Below are 23,938 nucleotides of genomic sequence, written 5' to 3' on the forward strand. Positions count from 1 at the left end.
TATTGTGTTTATCATGTCGGCCCGTTTGGTGTTCCCAACTGAAGCCAGAGCTCATAATGTTAGGACCCCAGCTCGAATTCCCACAAACGACATAGTTATTGTCCATACTGATGTCCTTGCAGCTCATGCAACACTATGTTGTTTGTGACATAAATCACGTGGTACGGACGCCATCTTGGAAAAACGTTGCATCTCCATATATCCTAAACTGCTCAATGGAAAAAAATTAAAACATGGCTCATTGTCAAGTACTCCCCATGGAGAATAAGATATGTTCATGATGATATCATGGGTGCCTTTGTTATGACGTCATAATTCTACAAGTAGAACACTTGATCCAATCAGAATGGAAAAAATTTCTCTGTGACTATTAGTCCGATGGACACAAAATTTTCAAAATAGGAGCGTCTCCTCCTGTATAAACTTTTAATGATAATTATGACGTCATATGTCACGTGGTACAGGCGCCATTTTGGGAAAACTGAAGAACATTGCTCCTCTCTATCTCCGAAACCGCTCCATGGAAAAAATTGAAACGTGGCTCATTGTTAAGTACTCCCATGTGGAATAATATATGTTAATCAGAGGCGGATTTAGATGGGGGCGCAAGCGGCGCCCCCCCCCCTTATTTTGATTTTAGAAAGTGCCGTTTTTGCCTAGCTGCCTAAGCTTTGATGTCGCCGCTGGCGCTGCGTTTACCCAGTTGAGGGAGCGAATTCTGCCCTCCGTTATGTCAAGACGGACTATCGGAGCATGATGTCGGAGGATTGCTTTCACGCCCTTGTCCTGCTCTACATCCATCGTGATATCCGACTTGACTACAACAAAATCATTGACGCATACACCAATAGATATCCACGGAGGATGCTCTTCGTAAATCCACTCGGTGAAAAGTCAAATAAAACTAGACAGTTGCGACAAGGACGCATTTGATTAGATGAATCAGTGGTGATTTTAAAACTTAGTCAGGTTCGCTATGTTAACAAATATAATTTCGTTCAAAATTTTGGGAGATTATCAAACCTGTACATTTTTGGAATCATAGCATGGAGAATCCGAAAATCAATGTTGGCATTTGCACAGACACCTGCATGGCAGCCATTTTGGATTTTCAAAATGGCCGCCATAAAATACATATTTTGCGCTATCTCGGCTTCTAGTCAACCTAGAAACTTAATTAAATATCCTAATCCTATGTTTTCTGGGTCAAGGAATCCAATAAAGGCCTCAAAATAGTGCTCAGGATTATAGAAAAGCAACAAACAAAGGTAATTTAAAACCATTGTCTTTATATTTGTGATATAACTGTTTTACATAATACATGGTATTGCAAGTCCTTTGAAGTTATAGGTATGGGTTTATAAAGCAAGAAAGCAGCCTTGTTAGTGTGGAAGTGATATTCTTCACACTCAGGAAGAGGTTGAATGATATGATTGGATATTCTTCACACTTATGGAAGAAGTTGAATGATATGATTGGATATTCTTCACACTCAGGAAGAAGTTGAATGATATGATTGGATATTCTTCACACTTATGGAAGAGGTTGAAGGATATGATTGGATATTCTTCACACTTATGGAAGAAGTTGAATGATATGATTGGATATTCTTCACACTTATGGAAGAAGTTGAATGATATGATTGGATATTCTTCACACTCAGGAAGAGGTTGAATGATATGATTAGATATTCTTCACACTCAGGAAGAGGTTGAATGATATGATTGGATATTCTTCACACTTATGGAAGAAGTTGAATGATATGATTGGATATTCTTCACACTCAGGAAGAAGTTGAATGATATGATTGGATATTCTTCACACTTATGGAAGAAGTTGAATGATATGATTGGATATTCTTCACACTCAGGAAGAGGTTGAATGATATGATTAGATATTCTTCACACTCAGGAAGAGGTTGAATGATATGATTGGATATTCTTCACACTTATGGAAGAGGTTGAAGGATATGATTGGATATTCTTCACACTCAGGAAGAGGTTGAATGATATGATTGGATATTCTTCATACTTATGGAAGAAGTTGAATGATATGATTGGACATTCTTCACACTCAGGAAGAGGTTGAATGATATGATTGGATATTCTTCACACTCAGGAAGAGGTTGAATGATATGATTGGATATTCTTCACACTTATGAAAGAAGTTGAATGATATGATTGGATATTCTTCACACTTATGGAAGAGGTTGAAGGATATGATTGGATATTCTTCACACTCAGGAAGAGGTTGAATGATATGATTGGATATTCTTCACACTTATGGAAGAAGTTGAATGATATGATTGGATATTCTTCACACTCAGGAAGAGGTTGAATGATATGATTAGATATTCTTCACACTCAGGAAGAAGTTGAATGATATGATTGGATATTCTTGACAATCATGGAAGAAGTTGAATGATATGATTGGATATTCTTGATTGATTGAATCTAATTGATTGAATTTAATTGAATAAATTTAACTGAATAAATTGAACTGAATAAATTGAATTGAATATATTGATTGACTGATTGATGAAAATGCGGTCTCAAGAAAGAAGCTTTGATATCTTTGCGAGATATTATCAATGTGGAGACAACCTGGGAAAATTGAGCAAGGTGGTGAGTTTATATACAGATATATATGTGCGGTTACCATTGTGTGATTTCCCCGTCAACAGAGCGGACACCTGAGGATTCACCCATTTCATACTGACCCTCCGGCTCATCTGCAAATACTGATCTGTCAGATTGGATTGTGCAAAAGCCACAACTGAGGGAGACTCTCTGGAAATCACCGTGTGAACAGGTGGAGAGATCCTTCCTGGAGGTACGAGTGAAGCTTTAGAGGAACCTGGAACAAGCTACAACACATCCAACGCTACTTTGATAAAAGGCAGAATGGGAAATGGAGCCTGCAAGAATACACAAGGACAACCAGAGATTCCAAAAAAAGGTACTTGTACACATCATATGTACGACCGTTATGGTGCCGAAGCTATAAGGCAGGTCGAGAATTGGTATTTGTGGACAAAGGGACATGATGAGGAGTTTCCAAGAGATGGTACATTTGAGCGAAGTCGATTGGAAAGATTGGAACAAAGATTGAAAGCCAGGAAGAGACAGAATCTAACGGTAGACTGGCTTGCATTCCATCTTTGGGATGGTGAATCCAGACAACGGGAACAGCAAGAACGGATAACGGATCTAGAACTTAAAATAAAAAGGATACAGGATACAGTGGAGGAGACAAATGCACAACTGCCCTCGAAATTAGGAATGAAAGTGACAGTTGTCCCATCTGATTTCCAGTTGTCTCCCCAAAAAGGACGGTACAGAGAATTTTTTCGTGTTTCAGGAGACAACGAGAGATTGCAGTGGCAACTCAGGGATGTAGAGATGCAGCCCAGCAATACAAATGCACAGGTGCACAGACCAGGAAACGACAGAAACCGGTGTTTCGAGTGTGGAAAGATGGGACATTGGAGAAGAAGATGTCCGTATGTCAACAGGAGGACAAGGTCATGGGGCAAACCAAGATCAAGGGTACCAGTGCGTACCGGTACCTCAGACAATGATTAGGCCTTCATTGCTGCAAATCCCAAATGATGATTGGCCTCAACAGATTCGATTACTGGACAAACATGAATAACTGTCGATGATTCTTGGGTCTGAAAAGTTTTCGGAGCAAGAATTATTCATTTTTTTCTTTTGCTTGTAAGCAAATTAGTAATTAATTGATCACATGCCGAAATTGGATCTTTTATGTTGGGCACACAATTTTAAACTTACAAAGTTGGAACAATTGCTTTGCAAATTTTTGAAACTAAGTGACAAGAGTCACATGATGATCAGGTGGGAATTTCGGACTAGTGTTCCGCATGATTGATAGGTCAGTGGTCGACTGACATGCAAATGGGTGTGTAGTCAAATTTGGATAAATTATGGTGGGAACTGAAAGGGTAATTTCAATGTGACATTATAGGGGTTTTCTAAGAATAAACTTTTTGGTCTATTTGTGTATTAGCATTTATAAAATTGAAGGACAAATTTTATGAAATTGAAATAAAATTGACACCCATCTTGATCTGTAAATAATGGTTCCAACGCAAACAAATACGCATAATGCATGTGTGTGTGTGTTTATGTGTGTCAATGTTAGTGTTTTTGTTTTTGTTGTTTTGTATATCAATCTTACAAGATTGTTGACACCGACAGTGTGCCTGTCTGGAAATGGATAGTTTTATGTGGATGGGATTGAATATCCAGAGAATCCATAAAATAAAATAGAAATATAATTTGATTATGAACATTATCTCTTTTGTCAAGGGAAATGGAATATAAAGATTTGATGTGCTGGGTTATGAGCAGCCATTAATTAATAGTAAAATTGTGAGTAATTTTGGGATTCCATTTTTGATAGAATTTATATGAGAATAACATCTATTTATGGATATGAGCTTCATAAAAGGAAATGAGGGAGTACAAAATTATCCAAATTTGGGAGAGGTCTTACACTGACTTCCCAGAATACTCTGCTCATGGATTTATATATACTAGGGCATGCCCGTACTATATATATATCTAAAATTATATCCCCCCCCCCTCTATTTACATGAAATGGTTTGGTCCAAAGCGAACGGCTTGCGAGTACGGTGACAATCCCCCCCCTCTATTTACATGAAATGGTTTGGTCCAAAGCGAACGGCTTGCGAGTACGGTGTTTTTTATCGGACCCGTGGAATTATAGATAGTAGTTTTAATTAGTTTTAAAACATAGTTTAACGCCAACATAGTTTGCCAACGTGAAATAAATGAATACGCTCTCAAATGTGCCGTCCGAGGCAGAGTCTGTTCGCCACGTTCGGCACACGTGATAGCTCGCTGCTCTCTGATTGGTTGAATCGTTTTTTGGACATAGCTCGGTAAGTACTTGTCCGATTAATATGAAACCTTGAAAAGGCACATCCTCGGGTCCCCAGCAATATACCTGGCAAGTTTCAAGTATATCGGACCGGTAGTTGTCGAGAAACAGCGGTCACAGACATACATACATACATACATACAAACATACATACATACAAACATACACACAGAGATTAGTGGAATTATAGATAGATATATATAAACTTGAATTTTATCAGCATATAAATTGTGCTGCATGTATGGATGTGTATTAGGCATAGATGATATGGGAAAATAGTAAAGAAAATCTTGCTGATTTGAACTATTGTGAGTTTTAAAACGGAATGCATTGTGAATCTTAAACCAAGGGGCAGCCATGAATGCGCTGTTACGTTATTTATACTCAGAACGCGATGTCACGTGTACCTGCAACATATTTGTTAAACTCGCACACCTATATTGGCATACTGGTGTCAGTAGTACTCACTGGGTGCATAGAAATGGATGAGCAACAGTTAAGGGGGTTTAAAATAAAAACACTTACTTGGATATTTTCTGGGAATATCAGAAATAGGTAACAGATGGGAATGGATAGTAAATAAATTCTTCGATGCTGGGTAAATGAAGTGAGATATTACAAAGACTTATTAGAGCTATTGTTCTTCCTTGCAGCAGTGGGAGAAAATTTAGATCCAACATAATGAATCTATAAATGAATGTGATAGGGATAATATCCTCAATTTGTACTAATTATTTGATTGTGGGTAAAGGAATTAATTTATCGTAGTGGATTGTTTACAAGCAGCCTGAAATGTCCTGAGAGTGTGCATCCATGTAATCAGAAATCCCAGATTTGTTTTTTACAAACAACATTTTGGTAGAGATCTTATGTGGACGAATACTTGCTTGGTAGATAAAAACGGTACTGCATGTTGGCAGCCACTTCGGTGGCCATTTAGGCCGAACAAATAGGGAAAAACTGTAATTGAATATGTAATTTACAGATGAGTATTTGGGAAGTAAAAAGGGAATTTATTGATTTGGGAGACATTTTTCGAAGGTTTATTAAAGTGTTGCAATATGACATTTGGCAAGGAAAATTATTGGATGGGAAAATTAGATCTGTTTATAAAATGAGTTTGTTGACCCATTGAAGTTAATTCTTTGAATTGTTGTTTAATTAGCATTTTGAGTTCAAATTGGAAATAGTTTGGTAGAGCTTTGGTTAAAACCTTTGGTTGCAGTGTTTTGGAACAAATTGATAAACCGTAGGAGGTTGATAAGAATAGAAACAAATATGGACCTAAAATAGAAAGATTGTTATGATGATATGAATAATACCGAGATTAAAAGAATGAATCAAGTGATGTTGCAAATGAATAGTGAATACAGTAGAATTAAGATAATGGCATAACGACAATGTTATGAGTTGTGTCAATTACAATATCAGTGAACTCATATCACCACGAGTGACACACTGTTAGGAAAAAAAAAAGAGGGAAAAGAAAAAGTGGAGAGGAATTATGGTAATAATACATTATGTTTAATTTGTTGGTTTGGGAAAATTGTTGTTGGGAATTAGGTATTCCCGTTTGTGATTGTAATCATATACAATGCTATTCTTAGTTTAGTAATAAAATACATACCTGATTGAATATTATTTGTGTGACGCATATAAATGAATATAACTTTTGTGTTAAGGAAAAACAACAAATTGTTGAATGTGAAACTGTCGGAAGATATACATGATTATGCTGATTTCATGGTAAGATGTACCCTATCTGATTCAGTGTGTGCGGAAAGCAGATTCAGATGTGACTGAGCATAAGGATAAGACGAGATCACATTTTGGAGGGATTGCTAACGGAATTGGGAAGAAGTTCGAGAAAGAAAATTTGTGGCTAAAAAATGAAGTTAATCATGGCATACACCCTCTTTCTCAAAGAATGATGAAGACATTCTCCCGTGAAACTTGGAGATGAATGCTTACCTTCACCAAGGAAATTTATGTGACCATTTGCCTGGATCACACTGCAACATATGAAAGAAAGGCGATCACTTACTCTTGTTCGAAGGCTTCGAACATTCACCACATCAGAAGTTGCAGGACAACGACATTTTACCTGCAACCTCTGTGAAATGCGGGGACATATGTTATTACTTCACCAACGTCCGGGGAACCAGCATGGAGCTGCAAAAAACGGCTGTGCCCTTGTCACAACAGCTGTGCACGATTCTGCTGGTTGCTCCTGGTAAGGACCATGAATGACCTGAACACCATGGTCCCAACATCATTGTGGATGCATCCGGCATCCCTGTTCCACATCTTGCTGGCCAATCAACGTCACACCAATACTTGCTGCCCACTCACAATGAGGGAGGAGGCAAGTCGACTACAACTGGGTGAAGGCCTTGTTCAGGAATTACTATGGTTTACAGCAAAAAGTGGCAAGAATGCTACAAGGAGAGCAGGGTCAGTCTATGACTCCGCAATGTTACCACAACAGCGAAATCCTACACGGAGTAGTGCAGGAGCTATGAAGACATTAGGAGAAAATGTTTCATACCAGGATTCAAACACAAGTGATCAGCCCTTCCTTTCAAACAAAGTCAACATTTGTGTGGAGGCAAACGTTTTTGCCAGATGGTGCAGATGCTTTACAAAACTTGAAAATGAAGTGAAATTGTTGTATCTTGGTGATGGTGAAGTGTTGTTTTGAAAATATATTTGTGATGCAAATGCAATAGATTGAACGATATGGAAGGAGTCAATGACCAACGAAATGTTTTGTGATTCTTGCAGGATGACGGTGTATGCCCAAGGGAATTTGATTACCAAAGTGATTGATTATTTACTTATACTTGTAATGATGTTTACTTGTAGTGATTGATTGTTTACTTATATTGATGTTTAGATTAATGGTTAATATAAACAAAAACAAAAAGATGAGGGAATTGTGGAAGTGTAACTCAGTGTAACTTATTAATTGGCACTGGTAACTTATTAATTAACACTGGTAACGAAGCAGATACATTTTACCTGCAAACTCTGTGAAAGACGAGTTCGTAAATGAGTGTCAGGAATGTGCCCGAACATGATAATCTCTTGTCCACCTGGTCACAGCCCCTGGCTGGAGCACCCCCCTATCGTTTGGTAAACGGAACTCACAGCAGGAGGGGAGCGAGCTGATGCCAGGACTTGGTGCATGCATGACCTCGGGGCACTAGCGGAGAAAGGATTAACGTTCAGCGGACAGGGGATTAAGTCCAGTTTGTCCATATAAACGAGAGCAAACGTTGAGTCGAGAGGACTTGTCACCAGGAGCTCTGACCGACGGAACGGACGAGCACTCCTCATCATCAGACCCTCTGCCCGACGGGAGTGGCGGAGGAACATCGGCCGAACGAGAAGGACCATGCGAAAAGAGTTAACCTGGTCCATTGAATTAAGCGGTATTATTTGGTAATTGGAATGAAGTGAATAACCAGTTAATAAACCAGACCTTTTGTAAAACCTGTGTCCGGTCATTGGAGTCTTGAGTCTCCCGAATACTTCCCCTACATTAGTATCAGATTGAACTATAAGTCCTACACACAGGATCTACTAGGTCTATACCATTCAGGAATATGCTTTTACACATCTTCATCACTGTCCTGAGTGTTGGCATCTCCGCAAATGCCAACATTAATTTTTGGATTCCTCATGCTCTGAATATTCCAAAAATGTATAGTTTTGCTAATCTCCAAAATTTTTGAACGAAAAAACATAGTGAACCTGACTAACTGGTCCGATTGTATTGTTCCATGGGTAGAGGATTTCAGTGACTGTGGATTAATTATTTCTATAATGTGATGCTCTGGATAATCATTCATAAACCCTCATGACTGAGCACTTCTGCTAAATAAATCTTTCTGTTTTATCACCTACACAAGTACTTTTTCTGTCTGACTGTGTATGTTTTCCGTCTAATTTCGAATCCCGTTTTTCAAAATCAATCCCCAAAAATCAAAAGATACGGGGATAAAATGCCGAAAATTGAGGCATGAATATTTCTCCCCAGATTGCAGGTAAACGCATCTAGAGCACCAGACCCCCGCTTCACGCTTCGGGCCTTCGGCCCTCGCGTTGGAGCTTCGCCCTCATCAGTTGCGCCCCCCCCCCCTATTGGAAATCCTAGATCTGCCCCTGTTGATGATGATGTCATCGATGCAACACAACACTATACCGGCATCTCCAAACGTTATCGTCCCGAATGCGTTTTATCGACATCACCCCCATGAGTAAAAGAATGGCTGACATCTTGTTTATCGGCTTACTTGGCGTGTGAGAAATCTCACACATTTCTTCAACAAACCTTGCTCCAGAAAATGTACGACATCTCTTTGTGCTGCAGCAGGATGGACCAGATGAACAGGTCCCTCTCACACTCCATGTTTGAGTCGTCATCCTCCTGAACAACAATAAATGCATCACGTGTCATTAATTATTATCAAAGTTTACATTTGTAAACGACATTGTGATTCTGATATTTCTCATCGTTATCCATGAAATTCCATTAAAAAGGGTAGAAGGCGACTTATTAAAACAAATGAATCAACATAGTGATAACTTTGGGTAATTCGCATGGACTTGTTGGGCCGTGCCATTATCGGGCGCTGCTTTGGCTGACGTCATCCGGCCCACCATATTTGTTGGCGATAAAGACCAGTAACCTACCGAATATCCATTGTTTTCAATCGATATGCCACAGTGCATTGCCTCCAGCTATTAAAACAAGAATTCTGAGTATTGCGCTGCAATACATGTCCCCTACCGGCAGTCTGTCGTCCGGAAAACTGTTGGGGAAATTACCAAAGTTCAAAGTGCCATAACTTTGTCAAAAATGATCGAAACTTCGTGAAGTTCGAACTTGATCTGTAACTTATCATGCGGAAACCATGTACCAAGTTTGAAATCATTAGCATTAAGAGTTTAGAAAACAAGTCTGGAAAACTGTTCTTTGCGTGACGGACGGACAGACGGAGGGACGGAGTGCAAACCTATAGTCCCCTCCGGTGTACACCGGGAGGACACTAATAACATGGATGATCGGACGAGGAACAAAACGGAAAACATTTGTTCCTTTTTATTCTGTGCCACGTATACATCCCGATCTGAGGAAGAAATGGCTGCAGAACCTGAGACTCACTTGAGTTCCCCCAGACACTTGATAATTATGAGACATAGTTAGCCCACTTGCTTTGAAAGAAACTTAAAATTGAGTTGGTGGGACTTAATCCGAGAATTGACTGAAACCAGATGCTGTGCCCACCGTGTTTGTTACCCTGCACTCGCGAAGTGAAATTCAGGGTTAAGCAATCGGTTGCGTACGTGCATACGTATGTCGTATGTGTCTGCGTTTTTAAAAATACATTTTCTCGCCAACCTTTGGTCCAATTGACATGCAATTATCAACGTAGTACATCTAGTCATGCATATTTATTTCGTGATAATCATGATGTCATATGTCACGTGGTATGTATACACACCAGAGGGAATAGTACCATGACCCTTCCTGCTGCTTCAGTAGGGAGTGGGAGTAATAGTTCATTGAACTAGAGAGTTCATAGAACACCTTACCCTGCTCAGTCTTGGAATAGAGGGCATGGAAGGGTCTTTTCAACTCTTGTTTTGTGTTTTTGAGCACAATCTACGTGAGCTTTGTTTGTGAACTTTGAATATAACAGGCGTCATGGTAACCATACGAAGCTGATGGGTCAGAGGGAACAGTCCAGAATTGAACCTTCTGCCAACTCTTCTTGGAGAAACTACACTTCTTCTTGGAGTTTGGCAATATCTTTGAGAAAAAGATGAACTAAACAAACAGATACGATTGACGAAGTTAGCTCTGCGGTTGCATTGCTAGACGTTGCCATTTTGTCTGAATTTCTGTCACTCTGCCCTCAATGCGCATGGCAAATTTGATTGATTAAGATGCCATACAATTTTGCCAAATTACTGCTAAATAGAGGGTTTATGGAAGTGGAAACCAGCCATTTGTGTTCCACAGTGATCAAATATATGATTAAAATGAAATAAAATGAAGGTTTTAAAGGCTGGAGAAAAAAAAAAAAGAATCAGAAGTTTACAGTCTTTGATGCACCGTCGTTTACACCACCTTATTTAACATCTTAAATTAGTTATTCGTGTCTGTTGTTTGTGTCCTTTATGACATCATTAAAAACAGCAAATTTCCTTTTTGGAACTATTTTCAATTTTGTTTAACTGCTAGACAGGTAGACACACTACAACAAGCATTCTGAGTATTGCGCTGCAATACATGTCCCCTACCGGCAGTTGGTCGTCCGGAAAGCTGTTGGGGAAATTACCAAAGGTTATTTACTCACAGGTTCTGAATCGTTCCCAATCGCTAATTACCTCAGGACGGGCTCACCTGTGATTCGCACTCGGGACTTCGATTTATACACCTTGCAGACAGGTCAGCAGGAGCACGAGAAAATAAGTTGTTGATAAAGAACCTTTCGAGTCGCTAAATATCAGTAATTTATTATATTTTCCGGTTCACGATCAATGATCGATGTATATATATATATATATATATATATATATGTTGCTCGGCTTGGCTCCGCCCCTCCGGAAAGCACGCGCTGTGTCGCGCTGTTGACGTTCGCGAGACGAGGCTGAGGGAGTGCGGTGCGGCTTGAGGAGAACTCTAGAATAAACAAGATATCCATTTTTTAAAAATATTTTCGTTTAATTAACGATATCTGCCAAACCACGCGCCCTATCGCAAATTCCAAAAGGACATTTTAGTAGATTGACATGCTGAACAGATTTGTTAAGTTTCCCCTTGATTGGATCAAAAATGAGGGAGGAGCTCGGTTTTAAAGGTTCATGCTTAAAAACGTCCTAACTCTGAAACCATGTGACGCATGACGTCATGCTCGCTGACCTTTTTGTTCGTCATGGGTATGCGATTTTGCCTGCAAAGTTTGGCCTCGATCTGTTCAGCCGTTGCAGAGAAAAAGGGGTTTTCGTGTTTTCACGAAAAACAATATGGCGGCCGAACCACGTGACCTGTGACGTCATAATTACCATCAAAATATTCTACAGACCGAGTCTCCCCTACGGTGACAATTTGATCTCAATGGGTCCAATATTGCAGAGAAAGTTTTTTAAAGGAAATTAAAACTTAAAATGGCACTGAGTTAAGGATCATCAGAATTATCAGAATTCCCAAAGTTCAAAGTGCCATAACTTTGGCAAAAATGATCGAAACGTCGTGAAGTTCGAACTTCACCTGTAACTTATCATGAGGAAACCATGTGCCAAGTTTGAAATCTTTAGCGTTAAGCGTTTAGACAAAAAGTCCGGAAAACTGTTCTTTGCGTGACGGACTGACGGACGGAGGGCGGAGGGACGGCGTGCAAACCTATAGTCCCCTCCGGTGTACACCGGTATGGGACTAATAATTACCTTACTCCTCTCTGCGCATGTGTGATCAGGATATGATTCCATACAATTTGCCAAATTTAGAGCCAACGTTCTGCTAAACTACCGAGTTGTGTTCCGATTCATGTTCCAATGGATGGATTTGTGTTCTTCAGTGCTCAAAATAAAACATTCAATTGAAATTAAGTTATTCGTCAATCACAAACTGACGTCTGTAGACAAACAGACAAAGTGAACCAATTGCTAAACAACGCTTCACTATGATATTTGGGGTAAAAATATTTCAAAAACAAATTTCAAACCACACACCTTATGAAGCAATGCTGAACATGTCCGTGAAAAGCGTGGAGTGGAGACAAAACAAGTTAGTGAAAAGTTTACAGAGAAAAATACCCTTTTTACCCAGTTCATCTTCGGCTTAGCTAGTTAGGCTTAGTGTTGGGGGGTTAGGGTTAGCCAGTTCAGCTTAGTGTTAGGGGGGTTATGGTTAGCCAATTCAGCTTGGTGTTAGGGGCATTAGGGTTATCCAGTTCGGTTTAGTGTTAGGGGGCGGGGGGGTTAGGGTTACCCAGTTCATCTTGGTGTTAGGGGGGTTTGGGTTAGCCAGTTCGGTTTAGTGTTAGGGGGATTAGGGTTAGCCAGTTCAGCTTTGTGTTAGGGGGGTTAGGGTTACCCAGTTCATCTTGGTGTTAGGGGGGTTTGGGTTAGCCAGTTCGGTTTAGTGTTAGGGGGATTAGGGTTAGCCAGTTCAGCTTAGTGTTAGGGGGGTTAGGGTTAGCCGGTTCAGCTTAGTGTTAGGGGGGTTAGGGTTAGCCAGTTCAGCTTAGTGTTAGGGGTGTTAGGACTAACCCGTTCGGCTTAGTGTTAGGGGCATTAGGGTTAGCCAGTTCAGCTTCGTGTTAGGGGGGTTATGGTTAGCCAGTTCAGCTTGGTGTTAGGGGCATTAGGGTTATCCAGTTCGGTTTAGTGTTAGGGGGTGGGGGGGTTAGGGTTACCCAGTTCATCTTGGTGTTAGGGGGGTTTGGGTTAGCCAGTTCGGTTTAGTGTTAGGGGGATTAGGGTTAGCCAGTTCAGCTTAGTGTTAGGGGAGTTAGGGTTAGCCAGTTCAGCTTCGTGTTAGGGGGGTTAGGGTTAGCCTGTTCGGTTTAGTGTTAGGGGGATTAGGGTTAGCCAGTTCGGTTTAGTGTTAGGGGGATTAGGGTTAGCCAATTCGGCTTAGGGTTAGTGTTAGGGTTACATTTTTGAGTGGCAGTTCATGATTTCATCTTCATTAGAGATGGTCCAGGAGTTGTTTGTTTTCCGTCAGCACGGAAGGTAACATTTAATCATCAATTAATTAATCAGACGTGTTTGGCACATATTGTTAGCAGGAGTTCATATTTAAATGGACTTCAAACATTGAAGAAATAGAAAGATCACAAAAGTCCTCCTAAATCAATGCAAACAATCAGCAAAATAGGTTATTCATAAAAGGCCTTTACCTGGCTTATTTGAGATAAATTTTCCAAGGAAAACCTACAGTGAACAAGAGAAACGAGCAACCTTACGGTTAAGCACAATGGTATTGTCTCTTCTAATTGAATCCAAAAACAGAATCTTCTCGAATACCAACAAATAACAACAATTTGCTGATCAAACTCACGGCTACTAAATTGACATCCACTTTGTGGGCGTTTGTGAACTAAAATGGCTCCGCATGTTTTCCTATCAGAGATGCACAATAATCCTTAACAGGTGTGAGCAGGAAAGACTAGAAGACATCCGTGCTTTGAGATTTCCTCAACCCCATGTGTAGATCAATGGAGGGGCGCTTAATCAGTCTGAACTCCAATGGATTCTAACCCCAAGCTGTATTACAAGTCCAGACATTAAGTTACTCAAATGGTTGTTATCGGGAAAGGTTTTACCTCCGAACCATCACTTTCCACTTGTTGTAGTTGATAACTTGGTTGCACCTGGGTGTACAGCAAGCCCACTTTCCTTCCCAGGAGTTGCCGAATTACCAGGGACAGGTCGTCGAGCTTGTCCCGAGGTTGCGTGCGTTGGATACGCTCTTTGACAACCAAAGTATGCTGTGCCATGCTTTCTCCAAAACTATTCACGAATCCTCTTTCAACTGTCTGACGGATGATTTTTGACAGCAGACATGAATTGGGAATGTTAATGTAAAGGTTCTTCAAAGAACGGCGCTTCAAATACTCCTTGAGGTTCAGTCCGTGGTCAAGAAAAAGTTGTACAAACTGGTAACGATTGTTTACCAGTGCTGTGTGCATGGGTTTCTCCAAACGCTGGAAAGAAAACGAAAAAAGACAAATATAGTGATCAGAGGAGAGAACTTGAGGGAGAGATAAAAGTCAAACACTCATTTGAAATGTATCATCATTTCTCATCCGTGATGGAGTCAAGTCAAGGCAACCCGTGTCTGAGTTCCAAAGTTTCGAAACAAAGTCTTGAGTTCCTCAATATTTAAATCGACAGAATCTAGGTGCTTTTTAGATCGTTGCAGAAATTAGAAAACCGTGTGTGTGTGTGTGTGTGTGTGTGTGTGTGTGTGTGTGTGTGTGTATGTGTGTGTGTTATGTGCAGATGATTTTTTAAAGGCGTAGCCCATAGGGCAAAGCCATCCAGAATAGTGTTTGTCCGTCCGTATGTATGTATGTATGTATGTATGTATGTATGTATGTATGTATGTATGTCCCCTCAAACGTATACCAATCAAAGCTGAGGATCTGGTCAAATGACAGGGTGATGTGATTAGGTCTAATATCATTATGGTGTACAACGGTTGATTCCACACTCTGCCATTTTGATTCCTATGCCATTCAGGCCGAACATATCGTTGAACCTGTCGTACAGTGCATTCAGGAAGTATTCAGACCCCTTCACTTTTTTCACATTTTGTTATGTTGCAGCCTTGTGCTGAAATCGTTTAAATTCATTTTTTCCCTCATCAATCTACACTCAATACCCCATAATGACAAAGAGAAAACAGGATTTTAGAAAGTTTTGCAAATTTATTAAATAGAAAAAACTGAAATATCACATTGACATAAGTATTCAGACCCTTTGCTATGACACTTGAAATTTAGCTCAGGTGCCTCCCATTTCTCTTGATCATCTTTGAGATGTTTCTACACCTTGATTGGAGTCCACCTGTGGTAAATTCAATTGATTGGACATGATTAGGAAAGGCACACACCTGTCTATATAAGGTCTCACAGCTGACAATGCATATCAGAGCAAAAACCAAGCCATGAGGTCGAAGGAACTGCCTGCAGAGCTCAGAGACAGGATTGTGTTGAGGCATAGATCTGGGGAAGCCTACAAACAAATTTCTGCTGCATTGAAGGTTCCCAAGAGCACAGTGGCCTTCATAATTCTTAAATGGAAGAAGTTTGGAACAATCAGGACTCTTCCTAGAGTGGGCCGCCCCGCCAAACTGAGCAATCGGAGGAGAAGGGCCTTGGTAAGAGAGGTGACCAAGAACCCGATGGTCACTCTGGCTGAGCTCCAGAGATCCTGTGGGAGATGGGAGAAACTTCCAGAAGGACAACCATCACTGCAACACTCCACCGATCTGGGCTTTATGTCAGAGTGGCCAGACGGAAGCCTCTCCTCAGGGAAAGACACATGAAAGCCCGCAGAATCTTGTTTCTCACAGTCTGAGAGTCCTTTAGGTGCTTTTTTGCAAACTCCAAGCAGGCTTTCTAACAATAATTACTTATTGACTGACACACCCTCTCTCGTTAAATTACACCCCTTTTCTCTCAAAAAATTGCGCCACTTTTCTCCCTGCATTTAACTTATTAACTCCCCCCATATTTCATTATACTCATACAGAGACCCAACGAATATTTGTGTTTGATTTTTAGGTAATAATATAATTCTCTTAAAAGAACAATCACCATTTAGAATATTGGCAAATGTTATATTAGAATTTAACTCTCGGTTTAGGTATCACTGTTGAGGTAATATGAAATGATAAACTTCTCTTAATGATCTCATCTGAAATCCTCAAGAGCCACGTACCATTTTTAGATTATAGTAAATTATTTTCCCCTCAATCTCTTGACAACCGTCAAAGTTCTCAGTCCATTCAAGGATATTACCTCCTGGAGCCTCTAACTTTCTCGTATTTAAATTTACTAGCAACGGTACCTGCCCTATGGGCGGGGCTCCAATTGGGAGGCCCAAATGAAAAGGCAAAATATCAGAAATTGAAGGTTTTTTAAAATTTTAAACGATTCATATAAACATCCGTTGAATCATATCACACGCAAATCATCAAAATCTAAACAGTATCTTTAGAATTTCAATAAAAGCCACATCACTGTTCATATCGGTAAATATTATTCCAACATGTTTCAAATCGTGATCGATACACTATGATCGTGATGATTGTGATCGTGAATTGTGATCGATAATCGTGTTCACAATCGCTATGTCGTATGTACTCCCGATATGTGTAACTGTACCAAATCAACAGTTAAAAGGATTTTGAGCTGATAGCTGTTACGGCCTTGGCAAGCTCGATGGAGACAGCGATCTGTTAGCGTATTCACCGCCCAAATAGCTATGTGGAATTCTCTCATGTAGAGATTAAACGTTACGGCTGTTACGGCCTTGGCAAGATCGATGGAGACAGCCTTTATTATATTTTTTAATTAAGGACACTGTCTCAAGCCCCAGTCCCCATCACGGATGGGGCTCAGCGGTTTACCCGAGCCTGACGGCGAAGGGCAAGGTACACACTGGCCCGTCCAGTGTAGCGCGCGTGCGGCCCTGGACATCGAAGGGCATTAAACCTTCATTAAACATTAAACATTCATTAAACATTAAACGTTCATTAAACATTAAACGTTCATTAAACATTAAACGTTCATGAAAGGATTACGAAACGAAAAACATTACGAAATTACGTTCACACCGTCACGTCAAACACTACCATGAACACATACATCGTCACAATGAGAACATCGTCACAATGAAAGTTATGCGAACGTGAATGTTATGCGGGAGTCCAAACCTGAGAATACTGGAGACCAAAGCTGAAATTGGAAAAACTAAATAGCCTATTTTACTCCTGGAGATCCCGGGATTACCCACACAAAATATCGTTTCGATCTGTTGAGCCGTTTTTGCGGTACCTTCGAACAGACGGACAGACATTTGGTGAATTATAGAAAGATTCACTTATTTGTTTTATCAATTTTACCCCTGTTATTTTTTCAACAAAACTTATTTGATATTTTTCACATTCAGGATGTTTTCCATTTAAATTCCAAGGTTGTTGTTTTCCCCACTCTATGGTTTGGTTATTGCTTCGTTCTATCATTTATATATTAGTAAAAAAAAGGCGGCGGTAGCCCATTAAAATCCCTAACCCCCCTTTTTATCTTATCACTTGTACTTATCACTTATACTTATATATTTATCTTATCACTTATATATCTATCTTATCACTTATATATCTATCTTATCACTTATATATTTATCTTATCACTTATATATTTATCTTATCACTTATACTTATATATTTATCTTATCACTTATATATTTATCTTATCACTTATACTTATATATTTATCTTATCACTTATATATTTATCTTATCACTTATACTTATATATTTATCTTATCACTTATATATTTATCTTATCACTTATACTTATATATTTATCTTATCACTTATATATCTATCTTATCACTTATATATCTATCTTATCACTTATATATTTATCTTATCACTTATATATTTATCTTATCACTTATACTTATATATTTATCTTATCACTTATATATTTATCTTATCACTTATACTTATATATTTATCTTATCACTTATATATCTATCTTATCACTTATATATCTATCTTATCACTTATACTTTTATATTTATCTTATCACTTATATATTTATCTTATCACTTATACTTTTATATTTATCTTATCACTTATATATTTATCTTATCACTTATACTTATATATTTATCTTATCACTTATATATTTAACTTATCACTTATACTTATATATTTATCTTATACTTATATCTTTATGTTATCACTTATACTTATATATTTATCTTATCACTTATATATTTAACTTATCACTTATACTTATATATTTATCTTATACTTATATCTTTATGTTATCACTTATACTTTTATATTTATCTTATCACTTATATATTTATCTTATCACTTATACTTATATATTTATCTTATCACTTATATATTTAACTTATCACTTATACTTATATATTTATCTTATACTTATATCTTTATGTTATCACTTATACTTATATATTTATCTTATCACTTATATTTATCTTAACACTTATACCCATAAGGGACACTATCAATTCCATTTTCCAAAATAAACCTCTTATCATCAAAACCTCCTAATGCCTTCTTATTTACCTCCTCTGTATATAATTGATGTTTATAACTTGTTATTGTATTCATTTTTCTATACTCTTTTTTTCTTTAAAGTCAAACAATCATAATAATTTTCAAAGTTTATTGTTTCTTTAATAACATTTTTCTTTATTCCTTTTAACTTTTTATCACTCTTTTCAAAATTATTATCAATCTATATATATAAAACACAGTTTGTGTGTGTGTGTGTGTGTGTGTGTGTGTATGTGTAATGTTACCGATAGACTCCTAAACGGAGAGGCTCACGTACTTGATATTTGGCACAGACATGGCCATTGAGCCTGGTAAGAACATGGCCGACCTAAAAATTGATTTCATAATATTTTTTTACCATATTTTTACCTCAGCACATTTCAGCGAGGAATATTATGCACGGAATCTGACCGGTCGCAGAGCAGCACGCTGATTCGCTCAGAGCGATCACGTGATGTTCCTTGCCGCCATTAACTCAGTTACGCGTTCGCACGTATTTCAGAGCGAAAAGCAATTGCCTTTTTTCACATTTCAGCGACGAACATTGCCATTCACACCACATAGGTTTTTTTCCTTTTCATCTTTAGATCCATATTTTTAGCCATAACGTAGCGCATTATGGCTCTCTCGAGCTCGAGTTAGCCAATCACCTGGGAGCATGAGGCCACGTTGGCCACGCCCACGACAGGACGCAGAGTTGCAATCGATCACTCAGAGTGATCACGTGATGTTCCATCCCGTCACACGTCACACATTTGCACGTAATTCAGGGCGAAAAGCGATTGCGTTTTTTCACCTTTATGCGATCGTGTTTTGTGTCGATTTTGTGCGATATGAATTAAATTTTAATTCATATTTCGTGTTTACGAATTCGAATACGAAGGATTTCCCCTTTCCCCTTTCGATTTCGAATACGAATCGAATACGAGCTTGAGTCGAGAGGGCGAATGTACGGGTTGGGAATGTACGGGTCTCCCTTCCCCCACCCGGCAACGCCGGTACTGGAGGGCGTGGGTCACAGGATCGGTGAGTCTCCAAAATCCGCTTCGTGCTCTTGCGAAGATGCAGGACGATGTCGCGATTGTTGTGCTGCTCTCCGACCATGAGAACTGCAACGTCATTGTTGACTGGCCCTCCCCTTCCCTCCCCCTTCCCCCTCCCCCGTCCGTCCTCCCCCTCCCTTCCCCCTCCGTCCTCCCCCTCCCTCCCCCCTCCACCCTCTCCCTTCCCCCCTCCCCCTCCCCCTCCCCTCCCCCCTTCCACCCCCCTCACCCTTCCATCCCTCACCCTCCCCTCTCCCCCTCCCCTCCCCCCTTCCACCCCCTCACCCTCCCATCCCTCACCATCCCCCCCCTCCCCCCTCCCCCCTCCCATCCCCTGCCCCCCACCCCTTCCCATCCCCTCCCCCTCCCATCCCTCCCACCCCCTCCCCCTCCCATCCCTCCCACCCCCTCCCCCTCCCATCCCCCCCATCCCCCCTCTTCTCCCTTCTCCCCCTCCCCCTCTTCTCCACCTCTCCCCCTCCCCCTCTTCTCCCCTCCCCCCCTCTTCTCCCCTCCCCCCCATTCCCCTCCCCTCCACTCCCCCCTCCCCTCCCCTCCCCCGCCCGGCAATGCCGGGTACTTCTGCTAGTATATTTATAAGCCTTTGCTCTCAATCCCACAAATTCACTCATTACCTTACCCCGCAATTCAACCTTAAACTTTCCAATAACCTTTTTATTCTTTGAAGAAAACAACTTGTCACCTGGCTTGTAATTACTTATATCATACATATCAATATCATCAATCATATCTGAATAAACATCTTCTGTATCAATTTTCAAAATAAAACCATCTGTATCCATATAAAGTAGATTAACATCATTTTGATATTTCTTCCTTAACTTATTGTAAAAGTAATCATACATTAATGACTTTGACAAGTCAAGAATTGATGTTCCAATATAAATAGGCTTATCCATTTCAATACTCTCTTTAACCAAATGGATAGCACAAAAGTTCTCTGAAAACACGTCTGCTCTTTGAAAACTGTGTCTATTAATTAATTTTGTTGCTTGTTTCCAATATGTAGCAAGTCTTATGTTTTGTCTATTCCTAACATTTTCCATCGTCTTTCAAATACAGCATTATTCATTAATTTATAAAAGTCTTTCTCAAAATCAGTTTTTGCTTCAGTTCTCCTTTTTGTATTAAAATCAATATATGTTTTCAACCAATGGCTTTGTTTAAACTGTAAAACTCTATGAATCTTCTATATTCTCAACCCTGCTGATAAACATTACCTCAAGTTCCTTTGGTGTAAAACATAATTTCCTTTATTATATAATGTAGTAAGTAATTTATAATAATAATAATAATGCATTTATTTTATATAGCGCTTTTCAGGAAGCCCAAAGACGCTTTGACAGAGTGCAAAACATAATGCATAGCAAAACATAAAAACAATTGCAAAAAAAGAAGATTCAATAGGGAAATATTCAAAGCACAAAGGAGGGAGAAGGAGAGGAGATAGTCAGGGGTTAGATGCTGTGGGTTAAATGTTGAATGCAGTGTTGAACAGGTGGGTCTTGAGTGATGTTTTGAATGTGGTGAGTGAGGAGGAGTCTCTGATGGTGTGAGGTAGCGAGTTCCAGAGGGTGGGAGCAGCGATGGAGAAGGCCCTGTCCCCCCAGGATCTAAATTTGGTCCGGATGGGGGGGGTCAGGAGGTTGGTACCAGCAGAGCGGAGGTTGCGGGTGGGAGTGTGTCTGGAGAGGAGGTCAGCCAGGTAGGATGGGGCCAGGTTATGGAGGGCTTTGTAGGTCAAGAGGAGGATTTTGTACTGGATTCTCTGGGAGATGGGGAGCCAGTGAAGCTTGTAAAGGACGGGGGTGATGTGGTCACGGGTCCGGGAATGGGTGAGTAGACGGGCAGCGGAGTTCTGAATGTATTGGAGTTTATTGGTGATTGTTGAGGGTGAACCATAAAGGAGGAACCATAAAGGAGGGAAAAGGAATTTCTCTCTTGATTTAATTTACCTTTGGTATTAAATGATTGTTGATAATCGCTTTTTTTTTCAAATCAACCTCAAAATAATATCCAATTTTAGCTTTATCCAATTATTTTTGAGTATAGATAACGATATCCTGTAAAACCTTTTCATAATCTTTCTCTTTAACCCATTTGAGTTCTCCATAAGGTAGGGATTCAGACTTAGCCCATCGATACAAATTATTAGCATCGTAATACATCAAGTAATAACTATCTTTTGTGGCATCATAATTAGAAAGATATTTGTTGTTAGCTTTAGCATACCTCTTCAAACAGACTTGTGATATTCCTCCTCTTTTAGCCTTCTCTATCATCAAGAGCATATCTACATCACTGATTAAATCCAAACCTGTTTATTCATTTTTAACATAGCACTCCAAGCCAATCCAGGGGTAGTGTTATAGTGAGTGGGGTCTAATCCATATGATTGTTTATTATGACAGACTATTCGAAAGGTTTCAAATAAATCAACCAATAGTAATACTGGATGGAGGTCCTCAACGCCAAACAGGAAATTAGAGCTGTCTCCCTTGACATTTCACGTGCCTTCGATACGGTCTGGCACCCTGCTCTGCTCACCAAACTCTCCTCCTTTGGTATCCATGGAAATCTCCACGCATGGCTGGCGGACTTCCTCTCTGGTCGTAGTCAACGTGTGGCCCTGAATGGGTTTCTCTCATCTCCTCTTCCTGTTCAGGCTGGAGTTCCCCAAGGTAGTGTTCTGGGCCCTGTGCTTTTTCTGGTCTTCATCAATGATCTCTCTGACTCTCTTGAAAATCCTCTCTATCTCTTTGCTGACGACTCTACTCTCTGTCGCTCCATTCCTCATCCCTCAGATCGGCAGTCTGCAGCCTCCTCACTCTCTGCAGACCTGGACAAAATCACAGACTGGTCAAACAAGTGGAACATGTCTTTCAATCCTGACAAATCTCACACTCTTACAATGTCTCTCCGAAAGGACCGACTGGACAACCCTCCCATCTACTTTCTCAACAATCCTCTCCAAGAAGTTCTGTCGCTCAAGCTTTTGGGTCTCACTATCTGCCATGATCTTTCTTGGGAAAACCACATTTCCAAGCTGGCCTCCAAAGCCAGTCGCCGACTGGGCATCCTCCGTCGTGCGAAGTCCTTCCTTGGCACACCTGAGCTCCTCACCACATACAAGGCTTTCATCCGCAGCTCAATGGAATACTGTTCCCCACTCTGGGCTGGTGCTCCTGCCTCACACCTTGCTCGGCTTCACGCTGTTGAGGCCAAAGCTTTCAGAATCATTGGAATCTCCTGCGATGTAGTCAACACCGAGGGCCTTTCACTCACTCACCGCAGGCAGGTTGGTGGTCTTTCTGTCTTCTACCGACTCCTCTGCGGCCTTGCTCCCCCAGCTCTCTCTGTGCTCTGTCCCCCCAATATTCCTTCAGGTCGCACAAGATCTGCCTGCAACCCTCTTATGGTTAAATTGCCAAAGTCTAGGCTCTCTGCTCACCTTCACTCTTTCATTCCCCTTTTCTCCCGCCTCTGGAACAAACTCCCCCACTCCCTTCAATCCCACTCCTCCCTCCAGGTCTTTAAAACAGCTGTTCACCACCATCTCTTATCTTCCCCCATCGAAAACCTTGATCTTTTCTACCCCCGGTAATTCACCCCAGAGTCCTTGCAGTGTTCATATGTTTTATTCCTCTCCCACCTCCCCCCAAGTCCTCCCGATGTCCCTGCTCTCAAATGTTGTGTTTGTGTCCTTCCCCCTCTTCCCCCTCTCTTTTGTGTCCTTCCCCCTCTCTCCCCATCTTGTCTGCCGCTCCCCTTGTTTTTTGTGTTTTGTGTGTCGGTTTGTCTTTTTGTGTGATTAATGTTAGCTCTTTCACGAGCCTCGATCTTGTATACAAAAAAAAAAAAAAAAAAAAAAAAAAAAATACATCAGTTTTAAGATACAAATCATGATACTCTCCAAGGTTCTTTATATTAAACTTTTTTCCAAACATTTTGAGCTTGTGTATCATCTTTATCAGAAATATGAGTTTTATTTAACTTATTGTAGAAATTTTCTTTTGGTGGGAGTTGTTTTTCTTCAAACTTCTCAAATGAATCCATATAATCATATGGATATATCCCCTTTTGTGATAAGGGTTCAATCTCTTCTT

The 23,938-nt window shown here is 40.1% G+C and overlaps 1 protein-coding gene across 1 annotated transcript in view; it reads right to left on the minus strand.

Annotated features, from left to right (window-relative positions):
- Window positions 1–23,938, minus strand: part of LOC137439873 (transient receptor potential cation channel subfamily M member 2) — a 132,336-nt gene that overhangs the window by 69,989 nt on the left and 38,409 nt on the right. Inside the window, exons 11-12 of the mRNA XM_078768000.1 lie at window positions 14,268–14,648; window positions 9,263–9,358 (exon numbers count right to left, since the gene is read on the minus strand). Of these exons, the coding sequence (XP_078624126.1) occupies window positions 9,263–9,358; window positions 14,268–14,648 (477 nt within the window). The remainder of the gene's footprint in view (window positions 1–9,262; window positions 9,359–14,267; window positions 14,649–23,938) is intronic.

Source organism: Myxine glutinosa, chromosome 14 (assembly GCF_964187855.1).
Source record: "Myxine glutinosa chromosome 14, kmMyxGlut1.1, whole genome shotgun sequence".
Classification (NCBI taxonomy): Eukaryota; Metazoa; Chordata; class Myxini; order Myxiniformes; family Myxinidae; genus Myxine; species Myxine glutinosa.